At 42.5% G+C, this 24,735-nt stretch overlaps 1 protein-coding gene across 1 annotated transcript in view; it reads left to right on the forward strand.

Annotated features, from left to right (window-relative positions):
- The window catches only part of LOC126177090 (serine-enriched protein), a 284,041-nt gene that overhangs the window by 201,783 nt on the left and 57,523 nt on the right, over positions 1-24,735 (forward strand). Inside the window, exons 4-6 of the mRNA XM_049924343.1 lie at positions 1,615-1,650; positions 11,491-11,496; positions 18,909-19,020. Coding sequence (XP_049780300.1) covers positions 1,615-1,650; positions 11,491-11,496; positions 18,909-19,020 — 154 coding nt within the window. The remainder of the gene's footprint in view (positions 1-1,614; positions 1,651-11,490; positions 11,497-18,908; positions 19,021-24,735) is intronic.

Here is a 24,735-nt window from a genome sequence, read left to right on the forward strand (position 1 = left end):
TACAGCCAGAACTTCCGTGTCGGCGAATTTTATTACGTGGTCGGTCTCATTCACTGCATGCTCCGCCAGGGCCGATTTCTCCACCTGCGCCAACCTGCAATGTCGCTTGTGCTCTTTGATCCTGGTGTTGATTAATCGTCCAGTCATTCCGACATAAACTTTTCCGCATGTGCATGGTATACGGTATATTCCCGAGATTGCAAGTGGGTCTCTTTTCTCCTTCGCCGATCTAAGACACTCTTTGATCTTCCTTGTCGGTTTGAAAATCGTCTATATTGCGCAAACATGGCGTAAAGACGATTTTCAAACCGACGAGGAAGATCAAAGAGTGTCTTAGTTCGGCAAAAGAAAAAAGGGACCCACTTGCAATGTCGGGAATATACCGCATACCATGCACATGCGGAAAAGTGTACGTCGGAATGACTGGATGATCAATCAACATGAGTGCCAAAGAACATAAGCGACATTGTAGGTTGGTGCAGTTGGAGAAATCGGCCGTGGCAGAGCACACACTGAATGAGACCGACCACGTAATAAAATTCGCCGACACAGAAGTTCTGGCTGTAGAGAAGCACTATCACACGCGCTTGTTCAGAGAAGCTGTAGAAATACAAAAACACGCGAAAAGTTTCAACAAGAAAGAGGAAAGCCTTAAGGTAAACGGATCCTGGCTTCCCGTACTGCAGCGAACGACCGTCGCAGGTAGCAAGAGGAGAACCGCACCGGAAATGACCGCGGAGGAGCCCTCGGACGTTGGCGCGCCATGTACATATAGTCTGCGGCCGCGAGCTCGGCTCCAGTTCAGCTTTGGGTGAAGCTTTGACAATGCCAGCCACTCGTGCTGGCGAAACGTCGGAAAAATCATTAGATGAACGTCGGCCGAAAAACCCGAGACAGAAGCCAATAGGCAGTTTGTCAACCCAAGAGAAGATACGCATTCGTTACCTTGACTACTACAAAACATTAACTGCTAAGTAATCCAAAATATCCCATTGTAAGGTGGAGTTTACTTTGAAATAATAATCAAGGGAGAAAGATACAATGATCTTGGATATCTTCGGTCATGTTCCACTCAGCATTTGGATAAATGTATTCAGCCGATGGATTATCTACAGCTCATAGAATATACGTAGTGTATTCAGAGCTCAGATACGTAACTAATTAATCAGTAACGTAGTTCGCAATATAGTGCAACGTGAGGCTAGCCAATACGTTTGCTAATGTGCCACTTTTGCTGTCCGTTGTGTCAAAAAAATCTCATTTAGTTCAACTTCCCAAGCAGAAAAACTGTGGTACTAACTTAGGACTCGAGCCCGGCGCCTTTGTCGACAGAAACGGCAATCGTGAAAGCGTCCAGGTGACTAGGTGAATCACTGATGTACAGCCAATTTCATAAGTCCGTTAGCAGGTCTCTCCGAAGCTAATTTGCTACTAGAGAAGATGGCGTCTCTTGCTTTTGCCTGCTGCAGCGCGTCCTGGTAGGTGTGTGTTTAGTTTGGCTCTTGTGTTCCCCTGTGGTTCGTGTGTGTCTGTCTACGTGTGTGTACGTGTGTCTGCACTGCCGTGTCGCTCGCTTCACATGTGGTTGACGTGTTGCTTGCCTTCTACCCACAGCGAGGCTTCTCCCAGCAACTGGCGCCAATCCAAGAGGTAATTACTGGAGGGGCGTCCTCGGCTGGCGGGGACGCAGCGACGGTACCAAAAGTGACGCCAAAACCAGGCCCTCTCTGGCCGCCCGCAAACCACCAGTTACAGCCGCGTGTGGCAGTCGCTGCCCAGTGTGGCAGGCGTTAGCGATACATTACACTCCACGTCTCAGACCGGTTTACAGCCGTTCATAGTCTCTGCATGTCAAGTTAAACCAGACATGCGCCGTACGGTTTCTATATGCGTGTGTTTTTACTTTCTACCTTCAGTTCCGTTTCTCTGTCCGTCTAACATACCAGCTTCCCAACGAGAATAGCATAGCTTCCAAGAGGATACATTACAGTCCACGTCTCATACCGCCTTACAGCCGTTCATAGTCTCTGCATGTCAAGTTAAACCAGACATGCGCCGTACGGTTTCTATATGCGTGTGTTTTTACTTTCTACCTTCAGTTCCGTTTCTCTGTCCGTCTAACAAACCAGCTTCCCAAAGAGAATAGCATAGCTTCCAAGAGGATACATTACAGTCCACGTCTCAGACCGGCTTACAGCCGTTCATAGTCTCTGCATGTCAAGTTAAACCAGACATGGGCCGTACGGTTTCTATATGCGTGTGTTTTTACTTTCTACCTTCAGTTCTGTTTCTCTGTCCGTCTAACATACCAGCTTCCCAACGAGAATGGCATAGCTTCCAGGAGTGAAACGACAATGAACGCCAAGCTATTAAAACAGTCCATCTTTTGATTTGCAGCTCCTTGTGTTGGTCGTGTTTGCAGTTAAAAGTTTTGGGATTTGAGTTCCGCCAGTTACGCAAAACGCTGTTTTTCTCAGTACCCAGAGATGTTTCGGCACCATTGTGCCATCATCAGTGGGTTTTCGTTTTTATTTATTGTGCAATGTCAACATTTTTATTAGATGATTATAAAATTATGTGCATTTTTAGTTCAAGCAATAGATCGTTTCTTTTTGTAAATACCTTTACATTTGGTGAGCCTGAATTTTCTGGACCACTTTTGCGTTAATTATCCTAAAAATATTAAAACAGTTTGCACACGTCCAATTGTGCTGTGACTAGTCTCATGGTTCTAGGAAGTATCTGTTGTGAAAGGGAAAGATTTGTAGGTAAGCTCTAGTAATGAGTTCCAAATGTTGTAGAAACTTGAATGCTTTTCCTGTGTTACCTCTTATTGGATATCGAGTAGAGCAAAATAGAAATTATTTTTCATTTGGATACCCACTCTCAGCCCGCTTAAGATACATCAAGGAAGAGTGAGTATGCATTAAACATCGTAGTTCCTGCTTACTACTGTCACAATTTTTTTTAAAAAAATTTGTAATAATAATGCTAAATTCACATTTTAAACCCAATTAAAAATAAAAAATGTAAGGAATGAAATAATTTTTGACAGTCGTAAAGGGAAATGGCCATATTTAGTAATGACGTGAAAAAAATGTTCAAATGTGTGTGAAATCTTATGGGATGTAACTGCTAAGGTCATCATTCCCTAAGTTCACACACTACTTAACCGAAATTTTCCTAAGGACAAACACACACCCATGACCGAGGGAGGACTCGAACCTCCTCCAGGACCAGCCGTGCAGTCCATTACTGCAGCGCCTAAGATCGTTCGGCTAATCCCGTGCGGCAATGACGTGAAGACTGTGGCTCTATTCGACATAAAGTTATTGAAGAATGACGAGTTTTTAACGTCATTGTGTCATTAAAATACTGAGCACAAACTCAGAGTGGCCAAAATCTGTGGCAGGAAATCAGTTCTGGCACTCTCACATATCAATAAAATCCTCACGTTTCTCTTAACTGATTTGTACCTCCGATCGCTGTGCTTTTAAATAACAAAGGAGGTCAACAGAATAATTATAGTTAGTAAAAGATACATTTATACATAGTATATTTAGATATGCCATCAGCTGCGATTAGTTTCAATCTACATGGACCACTTTCTGGCACCTGATAATGGTAAACAAATTAGACCATGATGTCAATATCAAACCAGTAAAATTTATATAAATAATTTAATTAAAATTCTTAGAATATATTGCCTGAACCGTAGATCATACGGAGGTAGAGTTGCTTGCGCGCCTCATCGATACAGATGGCCATAATGCAGCTGCAACTTCTATTTGAAGAGACTAGACGAATATGTAGTTCTGAAGAGAGGCATCACCCTTTTCAGCTCTTGCAGAGGTAACTCTGGATCACTCACTGATCTAGATTTGCAACATTAACCAGCATGTTAATGTTACAACTAAAAAATGGTAGAAGTCGACATCGGGGTGTATCAATTTTTGTTCCTTAGAAATGTTGTCATAAGCGAGGCAAAACTGAGCCTATAACTTATCATAGAAGATAGGTTAAAGAAAGTCAAACCTACGTTAATACCATTTGTAGACTAACAGAAAGATTTTGACAATCATAACTGGCATAGTTTCTTTGAAATTCTGAGGGTGGCAGGGGCAAAACATAGGTAGCGAAAAGACATGCACAATTTATGAGAAGCCAGACGGCAGTGATAACAATCGAAGGGCGTGAAAGGGAAGCAGTGGCTGAGAAAGGATTGAGACAAGACTGTAGTCTATTCCCAGTGTTGTTCAGTATGTACAATTAGCAAGCAGTAAAGGAAAATCTGAAGAAGAAATTAAAGTTTGGGAAGATGAAATAAAAACTTTGAGGTTTCTTTCAGAAACAATAAATGACTTGGAACAGCAGCTGAACGGGATGGATAGTGACTAGATAGGACGATGTAAGATGAACATCAACAAAATCAAAACAGAATGAGATTTTCACTCTGCAGCGGAGTGTGCGCTGATATGAAACTTCCTGTCAGATTAAAACTGTGTGCCGGACCGAGACTCGAATTCGGGCAAAGGTCCCGAATTCGAGTCTCGGTCCGGCACACAGTTTTAATCTGCCAGGAAGTTTTCAAAAGCAAAACAGTGCCAATGGAATGAAGCCAGACGTAGGAGGGAGATGCTGAAGGAATTAGATTAGCAAATGATACACTAAAAGCAGTAGGTGAGGTATGCTATTTTGGCAGTAAAATAAGTGATGATGGCCGAAGTGGAGAAGATATAAAATGTAGACTGGTAATGGCAAGGAAAGCGTTTCGGTAGAAGAGCGGTTTGTTGGCATCGAATATAAAAGTATTAGTTGGCCAGCTTCGTACGAAAGTGAAATTTTGACGATAACAAGTTCAGACAATAAAAGAACAGAAGCTTTTGGAGATAAGAAAGTGTACTGAAAATTGGACGGTAGATCGATAACTATGAGATGTTACTGGCCAGAGAAAAAAATTTGTGGCATAACTTGAATAAAGGAAAGGACTGGTTGACAAGGCCCGTTCTCAGACATCAACGAATCGCCGGTTTAGCATTCGAGGAAGCGTGGGTAAAAAATGTAAGAACAGACGAAGAGACGTATACAGTAAACAGGTTCGAATGGAAATAGGTTTCAGGAATTGTTCGGAGATGAAAAGGCTTGCAAAGAATAGAGTAGCTTGGAGAGCTATATCAGACCATTCTTTGGACCGAAAACAACAACAATAACACCTTTATCTACGTAATGGACAAACGGTTGTTTTAGCATCAAGCTTTCTGATGTATGTAATAATTAATGACTTAAACACGCAAACATCAGAATCCATACGTAACTTTTGATAATTATAGACATCGGTATTCTCACTGAAAAGGCGGCACATACACTTCTTGGCCTGTAACGTTATTACTATATGGTAAGCATCAAGTGAAGCCCTAATGTTGGTCGTATGTTCGAATCGCAACATTCTGCATGCATAACTAACCTGTACAAGTTACATTCTTTATGCTCATATCGCAATTGTTTCTAAAATTTCTTTCTTCAGACAATTTTGTGCTAGTTTCAGTTGCCCTCCTACGTTAGAGTCATCCCAGTTATAAAACATTTTCCAGAGAAATCTCTCTTTCCAATAATTCTTATATTTCCTCTTCTTCGTTACTTCTTTCCAAGCCTTTCCTAAATTCTTGAATCCAAATGATTGTTAATTTAATTTGCCTACGATGTTGGAAGATCTGCTTGGTGAGGCTGTTGTCATCCGCTCTATAAATACGTCCAAAAAATAGTAATCCTCTCTTCGTAATCCTCTCTTCCTTATTGTTTCTAATACGTTATGCAATACATTACAAGAATTTTTATGATTTTATTTGTAAATTTTATATTGTGATAATGCCATTATGGTCTTTTTATTTATAATGATCAGATGCCAGAAAGTGGTAGATATAAACCAGCGCTAGTAGCACATTTCAGTGAAGTTTGTACAGCTGCGGATGGTGTGTGTAAACTTGCCTCTCATTCAACATTTGACAGCTGTGCAGCAGCACCTTGGAAAAAGTTAACAAATAAATAAAAGCTACAGTTAGTTTGCTGAGGCCTAGTGATTCGATTTTATTCAGTATAGTCCACGAATATGTGATGTCATCATATCATCTTCAGGTGGTTGAACGTAATACTGACAACAGTATCGTAACTTGTCAGTTGTATCCAACTCACATCACTGTGTTAAAACGGTGCTAGGGAATGGTGCTTTAAACCTCTAACGTCTAACCAGTAGGGTAATAAATATCTGGGATTAAAAATGATGAGAAAACGTAGCCAAACGTTTCAAATTACTGGCAGCATTTGGCGATTTACCCGTATGTATTTCATGTCTCGAGAAGTCGAAATTTATGTTGATGCATTTTGTGAAACTAAGCAACTGGTGATGAGTACATGAGAATGGTAGGCGAGGCCAGTTTTCTTTGTATTACGCCTCTCCACGACATGCCCTTGTGTAACTGAGAATTCAAAATACACACATCAACCAAAGTTTTGCATCACTCCGGTTCCCAGAACTCCTAAAAATAGACGTTGACTGTAGATATTGTATCACAGACACAGTCCCTTTGACTGTTCAGAGATGCCACTAAACCCGCCCAAAAATGTGAACAACCATGCATGAGCAGCGCCTATTAGACGGAGGGGATCCGACAGCCGATCAGCTCCAGTCATTCCACCAGGAAGGAGATACATGGTTCGTGTTGTCTGTAGTTCAACCATGCCTAGACGATCAATACCGCGGTACGATCGCGTCCGAATTGCTACTTTGGGCCAGGAAGGGCTCTCAACAATGGACGTGACCAGGTGTCTCGGTGTGAACCAAAGCGATGTTGTTCGGTATGGAGGAGATACAGAGAGACAGGAACTGTAGACGACATACCTCGTTCAGGCCGCCCAAGGGCTACTACTGTAGTGGATGACCGCTACCTACCGATTGTGGCTCGGAAAAAAAAAAAGTTTCAAATGGCTCTGAGCACAATGGGACTCAACATCGTAGGTCATAAGTCCCCTAGAACTTAGAACTACTTAAAGCTAACTAACCTAAGGACATCACACACAGGCCGGCCGCGGTGGTCTAGCGGTTCTAGGCGCTCAGTCTGGAACTGCGCGACTGCTACGGTCTCAGGTTCGAATCCTGACTCGGGCATGGATGTGTGTGATGTCCTTAGGTTAGTTAGGTTTAAGTAGTTCTAAGTTCTAGGGGACTGATGACCACAGATGTTAAGTCCCATAGTGCTCAGAGCCATTTGAACCATTTGAACATAACACACCTCCGTGCCCGAGGCAGGATTCGAACCTGCGACCGTAGCAGTCCCGCGGTTCCGGACTGCAGCGCCAGAACCGCACGGCCACTGCGGCCGGCCTCGGAGGAACTCTGACAGCAACGCCACCATGTTGAATAATGCTTTTCGTGCAGCCACAGGACGTCGTGTTACGACTCAAACAGAGCGCAATAGGCTGCATTATGCGCAACTTCACTCCCCACATCCATGGCGAGGTCCATCTTTGCAGCCTGGACACCATGCAGCGCGGTCCAGATGGGCCCAGCGACATGTCGAATGGACAGCTCAGGATTGGCATCACGTTCTCTTCACCGATGAGTGTCGCATATGCCTTCAACCAGGCAATCGTCGGAGACATCTTTGGAGGCAACCCGGCCAGGCTGAACGCCTAAGACACACTGTCCAGCGAGTGCAGCAAAGTGGAGCTTCCCTGCTGTTTTGGGGTGGCATTATGTGGGGCCGACGTACGCCGCTTGTGGTCATGGAATGTGTCGTAACGACTGTACGATACGTGAATGCCATCCTCCGACCGATATTGCAATCATGTCGGCAGCATATTAGCGGGGCATTCGTCTTCATGGACGACAATTCGCGCCCCCATCATGCACATCTTGTGAATGACTTCTTTCCGGATAACGTCGTCGTTCAACTAGAGTGCCCAGCTTCTTCTCCAGACTTGAACCCTATCGAAGATGCCTGGGACAGATTCAAAAGGGCTGTTTATGGACGACGTGGCCCACGAACCACTTTGAGGGATCTACGCCGAATCAGCGTTGAGGACTGGGACAATATGGACCAACAGTGCCTTGATGAAAGTGTGGGTAGTATGCCACGACGAATTCAGGCATGCATCAATGGAAGAGGTCGTGCTACTGGGGATATTAGAGGTACCAGTGTGAACAGCAATCTGGACCACCACATCAGAAGGTCTCGCTGTAAGGTGGTACAACATGAAACATGTGATTCTGATGAACATAACAAGGGCGGAAATGATGTTTATGTTTATCTGTACAGGTTCCAGAACTCTCGGAACCGGGGTGATGCATAACGTTTTTTGATGTGTGTATGTAACATGTTTGGATGGGTGAATTTAACCCTCGCGCCCCCTCTTTCCCCTCTGATTCATTGAGATCTGGTCGCTATTAATTATCATCAGTTTACAATAGTAAAGGAACGTTTGGAGTGAAAACGGGTTCATAGTGACGAACCTCTTGAAAAACGAAGTACCGGACGAGCATGGTGCTGCGGCGATACGGAAACGCATTTCACGATGATGATGCCAATGTTCGTACTGACCACACGGAAAAGTAATCCAATAGTTTCTCCCGAAAAATATTCATATGTGAATATACAATGACTAACGAGCACTAGTCGCCAATAGTCCTATGTACTTGAAGTTTCAGTATTGAGTGAATTAATGTACAGAAATAATGTTAATGCTAAATTACGTTTGCGATTAGAGGAATTGACTGTATAAGCTCATCGGCTGGAGTTACATGCGGGCAATGGTGTTTCTAAGAGTAGAATCCAAAAAGTTTGTTATTTCAGCCCATGTAACTCTTACTGACGGCGGCACTACACTTCAAAGTGACACAGATACGTGACAACGTTTTTCACTATGGTAACCGAGTCCCTGTAAAAAATGGTCGGGGTGTCCTACCAGCTGTTCAGTTCCTCTATGATGGAATCCGTTTCTTGGTCACGGAGACATTCGAGAACCACTATGTGTGAACGTCGTCATCGTTGGAAAATCGCTTACCCCCCAAATGTTATTTCAACTTGCCGGTAAATTCTAAATCGCCTGTTGCAAGTTTTGGAAGGTACGGTGCTTCAGCATATGTGTTGCCATGGTCAAATTTCCTGGCCCTATTTCACTACTGCTGGGTGCGACATTGGATTTGGTCCGTATACTGCCACAATTTCACAGTGGATGTGTGTGCAGTTTAGACATTCCGCCCACAAGAATCCTACCGTCCCGCGTGCTTGAACTTCGGTGTACGTTTCCAGTTGCTGCACCATGTCACTTGCACAATGTTCTGCACCTGTCACTCATAGCACAGCAGAAATGTGCCTGCAAGACGCTCGGAAGATGTAGCCTCTACTCACAGTGAGCCTCTGCTCGTCTTACCGTGGGACGACGCGTGTGACATACTTGCTCAACACGCTGTCTTCTTTGGTTTTAGGCACCTCTTCTTCCGGTCCCTTACGTATTAACTTCATTTTTATCTTTTCCTATTGAAATCCGTAGAAACGTTGTGTAAATAAAATTAAGGCAATAGCACCCTTAGTAGACAGAGAAAGTTATGTTGAAGAAAGAAACAAAGCCAAACAGATAATTGCAGCATCCAAGAAGAAATCGTGGGAAGACTTTGGAAACAGGTTGGAGACTATGGGTCAAGCTGCTGCAAAACCATTCTGGAGCGTAATTAGCAGTCTTCGAAAGGGAGGTAAGAAGGAAATGACAAGTATTTTGGACAGGTCAGGAAAACTGCTGGTGAATCCTGAGGATGCCTTGGGCAGATGGAGGGAATATTTTGAAGAGTTGCTCAATGTAGGTGAAAATGCGATCAGTAATGTTTCAGATTTTGAGGTAGAATGGGATAGGAATGATGATGGAAATAGGATCACATTTGAGGAAGTGGAAAAAATGGTCAGTAGATTGCAGTGCAATAAAGCGGCTGGGGTGGATGAAATTAAGTCGGAACTCATCAAATACAGTGGAATGTCAGGTCTTAAATGGCTACACAGGATAATTGAAATGGCCTGGGGGTTGGGACAGGTTCCATAAGACTGGACAAAAGCAGTAATCACACCAAACTTTAAACATGGAAACAGAAAAGATTGCAACAACTACAGAGGTATCTCTTTAATCAGCGTTGTAGGTAAAATATTCTCAGGTATTGTTGAAAGGAAAGTGCGAGTATTAGTTGAGGACCAATTGGATGAAAATCAGTGTGGGTTTAGGCCTCTTAGAGGTTGTCAGGACCAGATCTTTAGCTTACGGCAAATAATGGAGAAGTGTTATGAGTGGAACAGGGAATTGTATCTATGCTTTATAGATCTAGAAAAGGCATATGACCGGGTTCCTAGGAGGAAGTTATTGTCTGTTCTACAAGATTATGGAATAGGAGGCAAACTTTTGCAAGCAATTAAATGTCTTTACATGGATGGTCAGGCAGCAGTTAGAGATGACGGTAAATTGAGTTCATGGTTCAGAGAAGTTTCAGGGGTAAGACAAGGCTGCAACCTGTCTCCACTGTTGTTCATATTATTTATGGATCATACGTTGAAAACAATAGACTGTCTGGGTGAGATTAAGATATGTGAACACAAAATAAGCAGTCTTACATATGCGGATGACTTAGTTGTGATGGCAAATTCGATTGAAAGTTTGCAAAGTAATATTTCAGAGCTAGATCAGAAATGTAAGGACTATGGTATGAAGATTAGCGTCTCCAAAACGAAAGTAATGTCAGTGGGAAAGAAATATAAACGGATTGAGTGCCAAATAGGAGGAACAAAGTTAGAACAGGTGGACGGTTTCAAGTACTTAGGATGCATATTCTCACAGGATGGCAACATAGTGAAAGAACTGGAAGCGAGGTGTAGCAAAGCTAATGCAGTGAGCGCTCAGCTACGATCTACTCTCTTCTGCAAGAAGGATGTCAGTACCAAGACTAAGTTATCTGTGCACCGTTTAATCTTTCGACCAACTTTGTTGTATGGGAGCGAAAGCTGGGTGGATTCAGGTTACCTTATCGACAAGGTTGAGGTTACGGATATGAAAGTAGCTAGGATGATTGCAGGTACTAGTAGATGGGAACAATGGCAGGAGGGTGTCCACAATGAGGAAATCAAAGAAAAACTGGGAATGAACTCTATAGATGTAGCAGTCAGGGCGAACAGGCTTAGCTGGTGGGGTCATGTTACACGCATGGGAGAAGCAAGGTTACCCAAGAGACTCATGGATTCAGCAGTAGAGGGTAGGAGGAGTCGGGGCAGACCGAGGAGAAGGTACCTGGATTCGGTTAAGAATGATTTTGAAGTAATAGGTATAACATCAGAAGTGGCACCAATGTTAGCACTGAATAGGGGATCATGGAGGAACTGTATAAGGGGGGTTATGCTCCAGACTGAACGCTGAAAGGCATAATCAGTCTTAAAAGATGATGATGATGATGATGATGAGCAGCCCTCGGTCGCAAAAAAGAAATCTTTTGACCTAGGTTTCGGCACTCCTATGAGTGCCTTCATCAGAAGTAAAACACTGAAACGGGCCTATAACATAATTACAAAATTATAGAAAAGAAACTTTTTAAATGTAAGTACTGACTAGGAGTACAAAAAAGAAACAGTATTTAAATGTCACGTATAAAACTAAATATCAAGCGATAAAGCTTCAGTCACAATTTTTTTTTAAATAGAATACATAGAAGGCAAGCCACTATGGGCTGTTCACACGTGTCGAGCTATTGTAGCATCAGACTGAGGTGCCTGCGTTAGCAATTGCGGGCAGGTCAACATTACACCAAGAATGCGATCCAGTAGCCGCAAATACAAACAGGCTACTTAAAACTATGTCAAAAGACCTTTTTTGCGGCTAAGAGTTGCTATTGCTTTAATTTTACTTTGTAGACGCTCGCTGACCACGCAGACATGTTCAAAACGTCATGTAAATAGTCAGAGAGGAACCGATAGAAAGTCGTAACAGACCATTACAATGTGATGGATAGCACATTGAGTTGCAAATGGGCGCACTTCAGCTTTTTAGACATGACTAGCCCCTGCTTGTTGAATCTGTATGATGCTACTTGCTCTCACTACCTGGTAATGGATGGCATCTAGAAGCGTGACTTTTTGGCCATAATATCACGAACTAGCTTTATGGTTTGGGAATAATACGATAACTTTCGCTTTCCCACCCGAAGCTAGTACAGATAACTTTGGCTAGGCAACAGGTGACATGATCCTTCAGATCCATCTCAGAACAATATACCAAATCAAACCTAAGCACGTACCATCTCTCTCAAATGTACGACGAGGTTTCTCACGTACGGAATTACTTTTCGTGGCGCGATGATTGCAACCACCATGGAGTTTCACAAACAAACGTCATACAGGGCGTCCCAGGAGGAATGGTCAGTATTCAGGGATATCATAGGAACGATCATTTGAAGCAACAAGTTGTACTATACGTGGACTCTAAAACGCGTACCTTAAGAGCCATGAACACTTGTTCATCTTTGCTACTGTGAAACACATCCACTGAATAAAGGCTCATAGCTTTTAAGGTATGCGTTTTAGAGATCATATTTTTTCAGACTTTTCTGCTTCGAATATTCGTTGCTGGCATGTCCATGAGTACTGACCGTTCCCCCTGGATCCGGTATTAAAACTGTCATCATGAAAAGAATTTTGACATGACTTGTGAACGGCCTTTCCAATAAATTATCGTTGGTAACTGCCATATGTTTGTACTTTTTCCTTTTTTTTTATATTAAGGTTTTCACATTACAATTGCGCTGAAGTTCTATTATCTGTACTAAATGTTGTCTGACGTATTTTTATCTTTAGTCGCACACAGGTTGCACGTTAAATAACGTTGTATCATTGCTTCATTCAGCGGCACAAGTTTTATTTTTTCATGGCAACTGGAGATATATTGCTTTTCAACGTTGGAAACGTTTCTAAAGAAACTCCTAAACTGATACCGAACGATGTGCGAGTAACTTTAGAAGAATGATAGTTGACCTGTGACTAGTTTTATCCTTTTATTTAACACATTTTCGTAAATTGTGTGATACATTGTCAAAAACGCTTTTGAGAGCAGTGGTCGTTCGTAAATTAAGTGAAATGAAATGAAATGTCGTGTGACGAGGGCCTCACGTTGGGTAGACCGCTCGCCTGGTGCAAGTCTTTCGAACTGACGCCACTTCGGCGACTTGCGTGTCGATGGGGATGAAATGATGATGATTAGGACGACACAACACCCAGTCCCTGAGCGGAGAAAATCTCCGACCCAGCCGGGAATCGAACCCGGGCCATTTGGATTGACAGTCAGTCGCGCTGACCACTCAGCTACCGGGGGCGGACCATAAATTAAGTGATTCATTACCAAAAACGCTCTCGAAAGCAGTGGTCGTGTCAAAACTACATCCACCTCAGAAGTCAACTGTTCTCATCCCGCGGGGAATGTGGATTTCTATTAGTTTAAGGGGCTCCGGAACGCCCTATACTTGCAGTGTTAAAATAACGCTTATAAATTACATCTTTCCTCACAAAGTATTTGAGGTAGGAAATTGAAATTTTTACAGATTATTTATTGGATTATGGGCTACAACTTAACACAGGGATTTTACAAAATTTTAGTTCAGTTATTAAAGATGTTTTTTTTTCAATTGTAATGAAAATTCACAACTTTTTTGCAATTTTTTATTTATATATTCAAAAATATACAGTTTTTTTGGAAAAAGGCTGTGTTAAATTATGCAGAAGGTACTGTGTAACATTTGCTGAAAGTTTGAAACAAATATGTTTGGAAGATCCTTAGAAAACATATAATTAGTATGAGAAAATAAAAGTTTTGGGAATCGAGCGACAAAGATTGGATTAACTTTTTAGTGCATTCCAGGTCCATAGGATGGATTATCTTCATCCTCTGCAAACTCCTCTTCCAGCTTCCTCTTGTTCCTCCTCCTGTTTACTCTTGCTTGTATTTCTAGACTCTTTACAGCCCTGTCTGCAGCCCGAAGGCGTTCCTTGTCTAAAGCAAGCATCGCTCGTACCATGTTAGAACCTATCTTCATTCCCATATTTCTAAATACCTTGCACCTTACAATGTTGCCATCATTGAAAGTCGCAACAGCAACTTTACTTTTACTCATTATTACACTTCAACAAAACAGAGACTCAAGAAACAGAATTAATTACGAATATTTTCGAGATAACAACAGAGTAAATAAACATGAAACAATCGACAATCACACCAGCGATATATATTGAACCATCACAGGTTAGCCACAACACATACTTTATCTCACATCACTAAAATGTACCTGATGAACACGGACGTTAATAATAACACCATTTGACAGCAGTTTAACAGCGCCACAGTGGGTCACGCCCATGTAGAACACATTTCAAAAAAAATTTAAAAATAGTTGTAGTCTTCGGAATTGAATAAATTATATATCTATTAAAAGGTAATAGTCTGCAGATTCAGAAAACGCAAAAAAGTAAAAATTGAACTTTTCATGATTTTGAGCCTTTCCGGAGCCCCTTAACTTTTCGAAATCATTTTGTCACGTATAAAATGGGGAACTTAAAATAGGGCCAAAACAAGCAACTCAAGAGTACAGCAAATCTTCGGTGTCGATTAAAATACTGAGAACAGTAACTCGTTTATTTCCTTACATCCTAGGATTGAACAGAACATGCTGTGAATTCCAGTACGACATTATAAATTAAATCTGAGACCGTTATTTTGGAACAGATCTTACAACAACACCTAAATGGTTTTATTCTCATATGAATAAAATACAGCCTTAAAGGTTTTATCTGAGCAGCAGTACATCAACAAATCAAAACGTTTCCAATGTTAACCACCGGGTCCAGTTGGCCGTGTTCCTATTTATTATTAGTAGTACCACTGCCTATTAATCTTGTACAGGATGCTAATATTGGTTCATGAGTTTCAATTATATTTCAAAGCTTTCCTTGATTCGCATGCGTAAATATCTACGTCTTGTTTGGTTTTTCCTTTTTTAAATGTGCTGGAGATACTATCTAAAGCCGAAAATTTGAAAATGAAAGAAACGTACTTTATAGCAGCTAATGAAAGCATAGTGAGCTACTATAGTTTCAACAAAGACAAGGAGCGCGTACAAGTATACAGTCCACATTAGGAGAGGAACTGGTTTTGGTGTCACTTCCTCGTTATACTCTCATTCTTCTTTCCACTCTTTTTCTCGTTTCGTTTGACAGATCTCTGCACAACTGAGATGTTTGGCGGAGGAGCAAAGCTCACTGTCTGTGTGCCTCACGCGCTCTGGTCGCTACAGACAGCTTTGTGTGCGCGCATGTGGTTCCGACTGCATGAGGAACCTGCTTCAGTAACGTAGCAGCGTGTTTCTAAGCACATACAATTTTTAATATAGGTTTAGCGACTACTCTGTACACTTTAATCTACCATTTTTTATAGCTGTAGCAGATGTATTCTCGGTACGATAAGGAAATGGCATACCGAAATGTCAGAGTTATTGTACCTTGAATACTGTATTCTTATTGTACTTCATTATTAAACGTAGTAATAAATTTAGAGCTACTTTAAATATTTATAGGGTTCTAAAAAGGTTATTAAATTTGGGTGCCCTTTAACACGATACATGTAATCCGTGTACATACTGCTAACCAAAATTAACCAAAGAATGCTGCATGTCCAGTAACTTCATCACCACAAGTAGTGATTACAAAGTACGATAGATCCTTTCTATTTTCACTTCAGAGCCAAAAGTAGTTTTCGAGGGGTACAATAGGTGAATTCTATTTTCATTAGTCCTTGGCACATTCAGTTACTAACTATCGAGATATGATAAACCTTCCATTAAGCACCATCAGTAGTAGTTATGTAAAATTACTCTTTGATTTTGAATAATTAGTCGATTGTGTACTTTGGTATCGGAAAATATGTTTCGTAAAACTTTTTGCGTATCAAATGAAACTAAAACATTGAAGATATCTATTATTTTTAATACGTAATTCAGAAATAAGTTCACCTCTTGGCCTCGTTAAAGTAGTTGTCTCTAAATTTTTAACGATCTCTCTTTCGACATTAAATAATGTGTTTCATCTCTAATTGTAAAACATTACAGATATGTATATTGCAACCGTACACACACACACACACACACACACGCACCCACCCACCCACCCACACACACACACACACACACACACACACACATACACACACAGATATATATATATATATATATATATATATATATATATATATAGACACTAGAATTAATAATCACACTAATTCTACTTTAATGGAATAGCTATTGGAGAGACAGAATTAATAATCAAATAATCATACGTAATTCTACGTTAATAGAATAGCTATTGGAGGGACAGAAATTGATACAGCTGCCTCTTTCACTGTAACATACAAAAGAAAAGTGCCAATAAAAATGCTCATCCTGTTCCAAAACTGGATGTTGCGATTTTTTCAGAAAAATACTAAAATGTGTGTTGTCCCTACGGGTGCAGAGAGTTTATACTCATGATTTTACTCTTGACAAGCTAGTGCGAAATTTGGTTAAAAAAAAAAACAGAATGGCCTTCATATAGAAAGAACGAAGGAAAACAAAAGTAGTGATAGAACAGTTTTTGGAACTACCAACCCCTTCTATTACCTTGAATGCAAGGTGACGTACGGCTAATGCATAGACATAGAAATTGAGCTTAGTTATGTGAGGCAGGTGTGCGGTACAGTTAATAGAAAACTTAAAAACAAAACTAAGAAAGACATTCAAATTAAATTCAGTTCCCACACTGCTCTGTGGAAGCCACACGTGGATGTTTACCACAAAGCAAGTAAGCCGCATTCAGGCATAAGAAACGTAATTCCTGAGAAGAGTTAAAGATTAAACAATAGAAGACAGACGATGGAATCAAGATATTAGAGGAAACTTAAAGAATGTCTAAATGATAAAATTCTAGATTATAGAAGAAACTGGAACGAACATATAGAATGAATGGAGAATGTAAGACTAGCGTTAAAGGGTAATAATTGTAAGAGCCAACGAAGACGAGTTAGAGGAACACGTCTGCAAAAATAGGTGCCGCGGCAGGTAATTTTACCTAATACTTCAAAAGGAGAAGAAGATGTCAGTTTCTGTGCGATTTTCTGTTCGTGAATAACATAAATAGTTAACAGCTAAATTAAATTTTGAATTGATATATGATTCCCATATGTAAAGACAGCAAAAGAATCGTTAGGCTTACATCAAAGCTTGGAAGATGACATTCAGTGACCCATTTTTTATATACCTTGACGTTTTAGGGGAAGGCACATATTCTAATTAGAGATAGTTCTTTCGTCAACTGATTAATTAATATCCATAATATGACTTTAAAACATGATATGAAATACTAGATGAAACATATAATGGTGATAAATAGCATAAACTTCCTGAAACTGGAATAAAATCAGAATCAATTATAATTATGTCTTTCTGATCCAGTTTTATTCTGCATTCGTTCTTACTCTTCTCACAGATTAATATTTTTGTACGTAAAACTGCACGGCTAACACAGGCAATATTATCTGATTTTCTTGGTTTATTTATCCTACGTTGTGACTGAATAATCCTTTATAAATTTTGTTTCAAAATAACGCAAAGAGATGAGACCCTATTACGCAGAAGATAGGAAAGTATGCGCAGTCTCCACATCGAACCGTCACATTTAAGGTGTGATCTTAATAAAACGGCAAACTCCGTAACTAAATAGAATTCCTTTCCTGCAGGCGGAGGAGTGAGGTCCCGGCTAGGTACCTCTTCTAAACTACGGAAACTGACGTTTTCACACAGATGTCGACTCATTAACAATCACTCAATTTTATGGCTTTCGTAATCCTCATTCCATCCGTGACAATGAAAGTTTGAGTCACATTGGCGGCGTTTCTCAGATAATATAATGTTTCAGGCAGGTAGTAAGGTAACGTGGTTACGTCCTGGCAAAAATTTTCCTGTGCCACGTGTTTCTGGGAAAAACATATCTGACACTTAACACTGTGTTATTGGGAGCGTCTGCTAATCCTTTCCGTCTGCTGATCCTTTCTCATCTGCTTAGCGCGATGGTTCACTGTAGTACAAATTCATGGCGAACTACCCCCTTCATGTCAAGAAAACTAACAAATATTATTTTCACGATGTTTCTCGGCTGCTTTACTTCTGCCGTGTGGTGGTGAAGCAGTTTCCTGCGACCAGCATGACTGTGTTTGGTTTCTGCATCGCACCACATTGCAGCTCGCTCCTGGAATAGTTCTGACAAAACTAACTGACAGCACGCTGGTGTCCACAACTGAAATACCGCAGAGTACGTGAATAGCGCTTACGAAAAGAAGTACTGTAACTTAACTGATGGTTCTGCACCAATATGGCTTGGCCATATGATTCATATCTACATGCAGAAGAAAAACGTGACAGGGGACCCCATCCCTACTGTCCCTCCTCCTGCTGGAAAGAAATTCCATTTAATTTTCGTTCGCTAAACCCACACGTTGAACCTGGGCATTATCTGAAGATTAAGTCAAGAAGAGGTTATCTACTCTACAGACATTCAGTAATGTCTTTTTTTTGTACTAATCGGAAAGGATAAGATCGCTTCGTCGAACTAATGTGGACCAAGAGGGACTCGTTCGATACGGATCTGTCGAGAAAGGCGTGAACCTGTGTCAAAACTGAGGCGTGAATGAGGAGGATTGCAGGTGGCGGAGGGCATTTATCAGTGAGCTTGAAGGTCCAGCCGGCGGCGTCGGAGGCCCTCGGGGTCCCCCGCATGCAGGCAGTAGGGCCTCACTGAATGCTGTGTCTGGTGGTGCAGGGCAACCAGCACCACACCCTCATCATCGAGGAGTTCGAGCCGGACGTCTTCCGTCAGCTCATCGAGTACATCCACACCGGCTGCGTCACGCTGCAGCCAAGGACCTTACTCGGTGAGTAGTGACTCACAACGTACATCTCACGTCGTGGTCAGATAGCAAGCTCACCGGATAATATACAAGGCTATTACAAATGATTGAAGCGATTTCATAAACTCACTGTAGCTCCTGTCATTGACATATGGTCACGACACACTACAGATACGTAGAAAAACTCATGAAGTTTTGTTCGGCTGAAGCCGCACTTCAGGTTTCTGCTGTCAGAGTGCTAGAGAGCGCAGTAAGACAAAATGTCGACAGGAGCCGAGAAAGCGTATGTCGTGCTGGAAATGCACTCACATCAGTCATAACAGTGCAACGACACTTCAGGACGAAGTTCAACAAAGATCCACCAACTGCTAACTCCATTCGGCGATGGTATGCGCAGTTTAAAGCTTCTGGATGCCTCTGTAAGGGGAAATCAACAGGTCGGCCTGCAGTGAGCGAAGTAACGGTTGAACGCGTGCGGGCATGTTTCACGCGTAGCCCGCGGAAGTCGACGAATAAAGCAAGCAGGGAGATAAACGTACCACAGCCGACGGTTTGGAAAATCTAACGGAAAAGGCTAAAGCAGAAGCCTTACCGTTTACAATTGCTGCAAGCCCTGACACCCGATGACAAAGTCAAACGCTTTGAATTTTCGGCGCGGTTGCAACAGCTCATGGAAGAGGATACGTTCAGTGCGAAACTTGTTTTCAGTGATGAAGCAACATTTTTTCTTAATGGTGAAGTGAACAGACACGATGTGCGAATCTGGGCGGTAGAGAATCCTCACGCATTCGTGCAGCAAATTCGCAATTCACCAAAAGTTAACGTGTTTTGTGCAATCTCACGGTTTAAAGTTTACGGTCCCTTTTTCTTCTGCGAAAAAAACGTTACAGGACACGTGTATCTGGACATGCTGGAAAATTGGCTCATGCCACAACTGGAGACCGACAGCGCCGACTTCATCTTTCAACAGGATGGTGCTCCACCGCACTTCCATCATGATGTTCGGCATTTCTTAAACAGGAGATTGGAAAACCGATGGATCGATCGTGGTGGAGATCATGATCAGCAATTCATGTCATGGCCTCCACGCTCTCCCGACTTAACCCCATGCGATTTCTTTCTGTCGGGTTGTGTGAAAGATTCAGTGTTTAAACCTCCTCTACCAAGAAACGTGCCAGAACTGCGAGCTCGCATCAACGATGCTTTCGAACTCATTGATGGGGACATGCTGCGCCGAGTGTGGCAGGAACTTGATTATCGGCTTGATGTCTGCCGAATCACTAAAGGGGCACATAGCGAACATTTGTGAATGCCTAAAAAAACTTTTTCAGTTCTTGTATGTGTATGCAAAGCATTGTGAAAATATCTCAAATAATAAAGTTATTGTAGAGCTGTGAAATCGCTTCAATCATTTGTAATAACCCTGTACTTTTCAACCTCTCAGAAGAGCACATTGGTCACATTAGGTGGTGTAGAAGTGGTACCAGGCTGTCGAGTAACCGTACGGGAAGGCTTTGACTACTGGATGTCATACACTACTGGCCATTAAAATTACTACACCACGAAGATGATGTGCTACAGACGCGAAATTTAACCGACAGGAAGAAGATGCTGTGATATGCAAATGATTAGCTTTTCAGAGCATTCACACAAGGTTGGCGCCGGTGGCGACACCTGCAACGTGCTGTCATGAGGAAAGTTTCCAACCGATTTCTCATACACAAACAGCAGTTGACCGGCGTTGCCTGGTGAAACGTTGCTGTGATGCCTCGTGTAAGGAGGAGAAGTGCGTACCATCACGTTTCCGACTTTGACAAAGATCGGATTGTAGCCTATCGCAATTGAGGTTTATCGTATCGCGACATTGCTGCTCGCGTTGGTCGAGATCCAATTACTGTTAGCAGAATATGGATTCGGTGGGTTCAGGGGGTAATAGGGAACGCCGTGCTGGATCCCAACGGCCTCGTATCACTAGCAATCGAGATGACAGGCATCTTATCCGCAAGGCTGTAACGGATCGTGCAGCCACGTCTCTATCCCTGAGTCAACAGATGGGGACGTCTGCAAGACAAGAACCATCTGCACGAACAGTTTGACGACGTTCGCAGCAGCATGGACTATCAGCTCGGAGACCGTGGCTGCGGTTACCCTTGACGGTGCATCACATACAGGAGCGCCTGCGATGGTGTACTCAACGACGAACCTAGGTGCACGAATGGCAAAACGTCATTTTTTCGGATGCATCCGGGTTCTGTCTACAGCATCGTGATGGTCGCGTCCCTGTTTGGCGACATCGCGGTGGACGCACATTGGAAGCGTGTATTCGTCATCGCCATACTGGCGTATCACCCGGTGGTATGGGGTGCCATTGGTTACACGTCTCGGTCACCTCTTGTTCGCAATGACAGCACTTTGAACAGTGGACGTTACATTTAAGATATGTTACGACCCGTGGCTCTACCCTTCATTCGATACTGCGAAATCCTACATTTCAGCAGGATAATGCACGACCGCATGTTGCAGGTTCTGGACGGGACTTTCTGGATAGAGAAAATGTTCGACTGCTGCCCTGGGCAGCACATTCTCCAGATCTCTCTCCAATTGAAAACGTCTGGTCAATGGTGGCCGAGCAACTGGCTCGTCACAATACGCCAGTGTCAGTTCTAGTATAATATATTTGTCCAATGAATACCCGTTTATCATCTGCATTTCTTCTTGGTGTAGCAATTTTAATGGCCAGTAGTGTAGTTGCTGTTGTGTCTTCCGGGTTGTACGGCCGTGGTCGAAGGACCTTTCTGGTTGCTCACGTTTCGTGCAGAGTTCAGCTGGACAACTTCAGAGGTGCTCCTGGTGACTGATTTTTTACTACTGACCGCGTCGGCACGTCTCAGCTTCGCCAGGAGTACCTCTGAAGATGTCCACCACAGCTCTGGACGAAACTTCAGGAAACGATAAGTTTCTTCGACCACGGCCATACAACGCAGAAGGTTCATCAGCTACTATGAGGGCAAATCAGAAAGTCTTTGACCCTATTTTTATTAGCCAAAGTGAGATACATACTGTAATGACAAATATACATCCTATTCGACAAATCTTGTATGATTTTTCCTCATAGTCTCCACACCGGTTCACACATTTGTCCTACTGTAGCAGTAAATTTGAGATGCCCCTGAGGTAGAATTCGTCTGTCTACGGAACCACCGCCGAACTGCTACATAGGCTTCAATGTTACTTGTGAAACGCTGTCCGGCCAGAAATTTGTTCAGCAGTTAGAAATCACTCGGGGGCAAGGTCTGGATTGTGTGGTGGGTGGTCCAGAATACACCAGTGAAATTCCCAGAGTTTTTCGGCGGTTCTGATTGCCACAGTGGTCAAGTATTGTCACAGAGCATAATCACAGTGTCCACATCGAGAAACCCTCAGCGCCTTCGCTGGATGGCAGACCTCAGACATGTTGAGCACACGCCGATCTCTTTCACCACTGCATCCACTCGGGCATAGGTGTCGTCAGTCAGCGACGAACGCGGCTTCCCCAACCTCTCATTGTCATGCAAGACTTGGCGGCCATTGTCGAACTCACAACACCACCACGTCACAGTTCTCAAAGCGAGACAGTTTTCTTCGTATGTGGGCTGCATTTACTTGTAGGCCTCGACTCGCGTCCGTCCCTTTCTCCTTCTTCCATGCATTTATGGAACAGTAAAGGGGAAAGACTAGCTCTCTACCTTGTCGTATATCCCTTTTATTGTTCCCTCCGAGTTCTGGTACATATTGTGTATTATCAGCCTTTTCCTACAATTTACTCCCATTTTTCCAAAATTTTCGAACATGTTACACCATTACAGAATGCTGAACGTTTATTCCAGGTCGACAAATCGTATGAAAATATCTTGATTTTTCTTAAGTCTTGCTTCCATCGTCAATCGCAACGCCACAACTGCCCCTCAATTGCCCTCGCCTTTCCGCAAGCCAAACTGATCGTCATCTAATAAATTCTCAATTTTCTTTTCCATGAGACTCTTCCGCTCGGTCCACTAGTGAAACTTTTCGTTCGTTTTACGAAACTGTTTAGATGAGTGAGTTATCTCAAATCTTTGTAATGTGATTATTTTCCTGAAGTCAGTTTCAACTTGTCATTTGTGACATAGAGATAAGTAGCTAGAGCTCCGTAAATAAGGGTTAGCGTGAGTAGTGGACAAAAACTTTTCGATTCATTTCAATTTTATCACAAATTCTTTTGATTTTCAGTACAAATAAGAAAGTTGTCCAGTTTCTGCCTGATGCCTGCCAAAAGCTCTTATGCAGCCATACATCCCTGCATTGTAGAGGGTGACACACGGGAGACGGACGGTTTCAATGAAATAATACTCAGCCAACTTTAAAATTAATGCATGTTTATTTACACAAAATCAAAGCTCATTATTTGCCATTTTAGTTAACAAAGTTATTTGTGAAAAATAATGTCGCCAAGGTGATGTACATCATTTCGAATGCAGGACTCAAGTCTCTTCTCAAAATCCTCCATAACAAGGACTAAAATCTCTGCAGGGATGTCATCAATTTCTTGAAGGATTGCATTCTTCAACTCGTCCATATTTCGTGGTTTGTGGTTATAGTCACAGTTCTTAAAGTACCCCCACAGAAAAAAGTCACATACTGACAAGTCGGGAGTCTGGGCAGGCCAAGGAACATTGCCAAAACGTGAGATAATCCGGCCAAGAAACATGCGTCTAAGAACTGTCATTGAAGTGTTTGCGGTGTGCCATGTTGCCCCATCCTGCTGGAACCAAACGCGTTTTAAAGGGATTCGTCGTCTTCTTAGTTCTGGCTCTGAGCACTATGGGACTCAACTGCTGTGGTCATAAGTCCCCTAGAACTTAAAACTACTTAAACCTAACTAACCTAAGGACAGCACACAACACCCAGCCATCACGAGGCAGAGAAAATCCCTGACCCCGCCGGGAATCGAACCCGGGAACCCGGGCGTGGGAAGCGAGAACGCTACCGCACGACCACGAGCTGCGGGCAGTCTTAGTTCTGGTTTCAAGAATGTTTCCAGCATACGAATGTAACGATCTGAATTAACGGTAACTGTGGCCCGGTTCTCTTAAAAAAAATGAGGTCCAATAATGCCAACAGAACCAAGAGCACACCAGACTGTTACTTCTGAGTGTAGAGGGCGCTGGTGGATAAGGTGTGGATGCTCTGGAGCCCAGTAATATCCGTTTTGCTTATTCACGGTCCCGTTTAAATGAAAATGATCTTCATCGCTCATCAATAAAATTTCATTTTCATTCGATCCCAAAATCACTTATATTCTGTAAGTGAAGTTCAAAATGGTTCAAATGGCTCTGAGCACTATGGGACTCAACATCTTAGGTCATAAGTCCCCTAGAACCTAGAACTACTTAAACCTAACTAACCTTAGGACATCACACACACCCATGCCCGAGGCAGGATTCGAACCTGCGACCGTAGCAGCCCCGCGGTTCCGGACTGCAACGCCAGAACCGCACGGCCACCGCGGCCGGATGTAAGCGAAGTCTTAGCGTACAGCAAAAACAGTTTCGGTAAGTTGATGGACAATGAACATTTAGTAGGGATGGAATTTTAATTCTTTAGGCAAAATTCGTCTAACCGATTCGCGATTGATTCGTAACTCACTAGCATGACGTCTTGCTGACAGTCCTGGGCTTCTGACTGCCGCTTGCCTTACCCTTTCAAACTTTTCTGGGCTCT

Source organism: Schistocerca cancellata, chromosome 3 (genome assembly GCF_023864275.1).
Source record: "Schistocerca cancellata isolate TAMUIC-IGC-003103 chromosome 3, iqSchCanc2.1, whole genome shotgun sequence".
Classification (NCBI taxonomy): domain Eukaryota; kingdom Metazoa; phylum Arthropoda; class Insecta; order Orthoptera; family Acrididae; genus Schistocerca; species Schistocerca cancellata.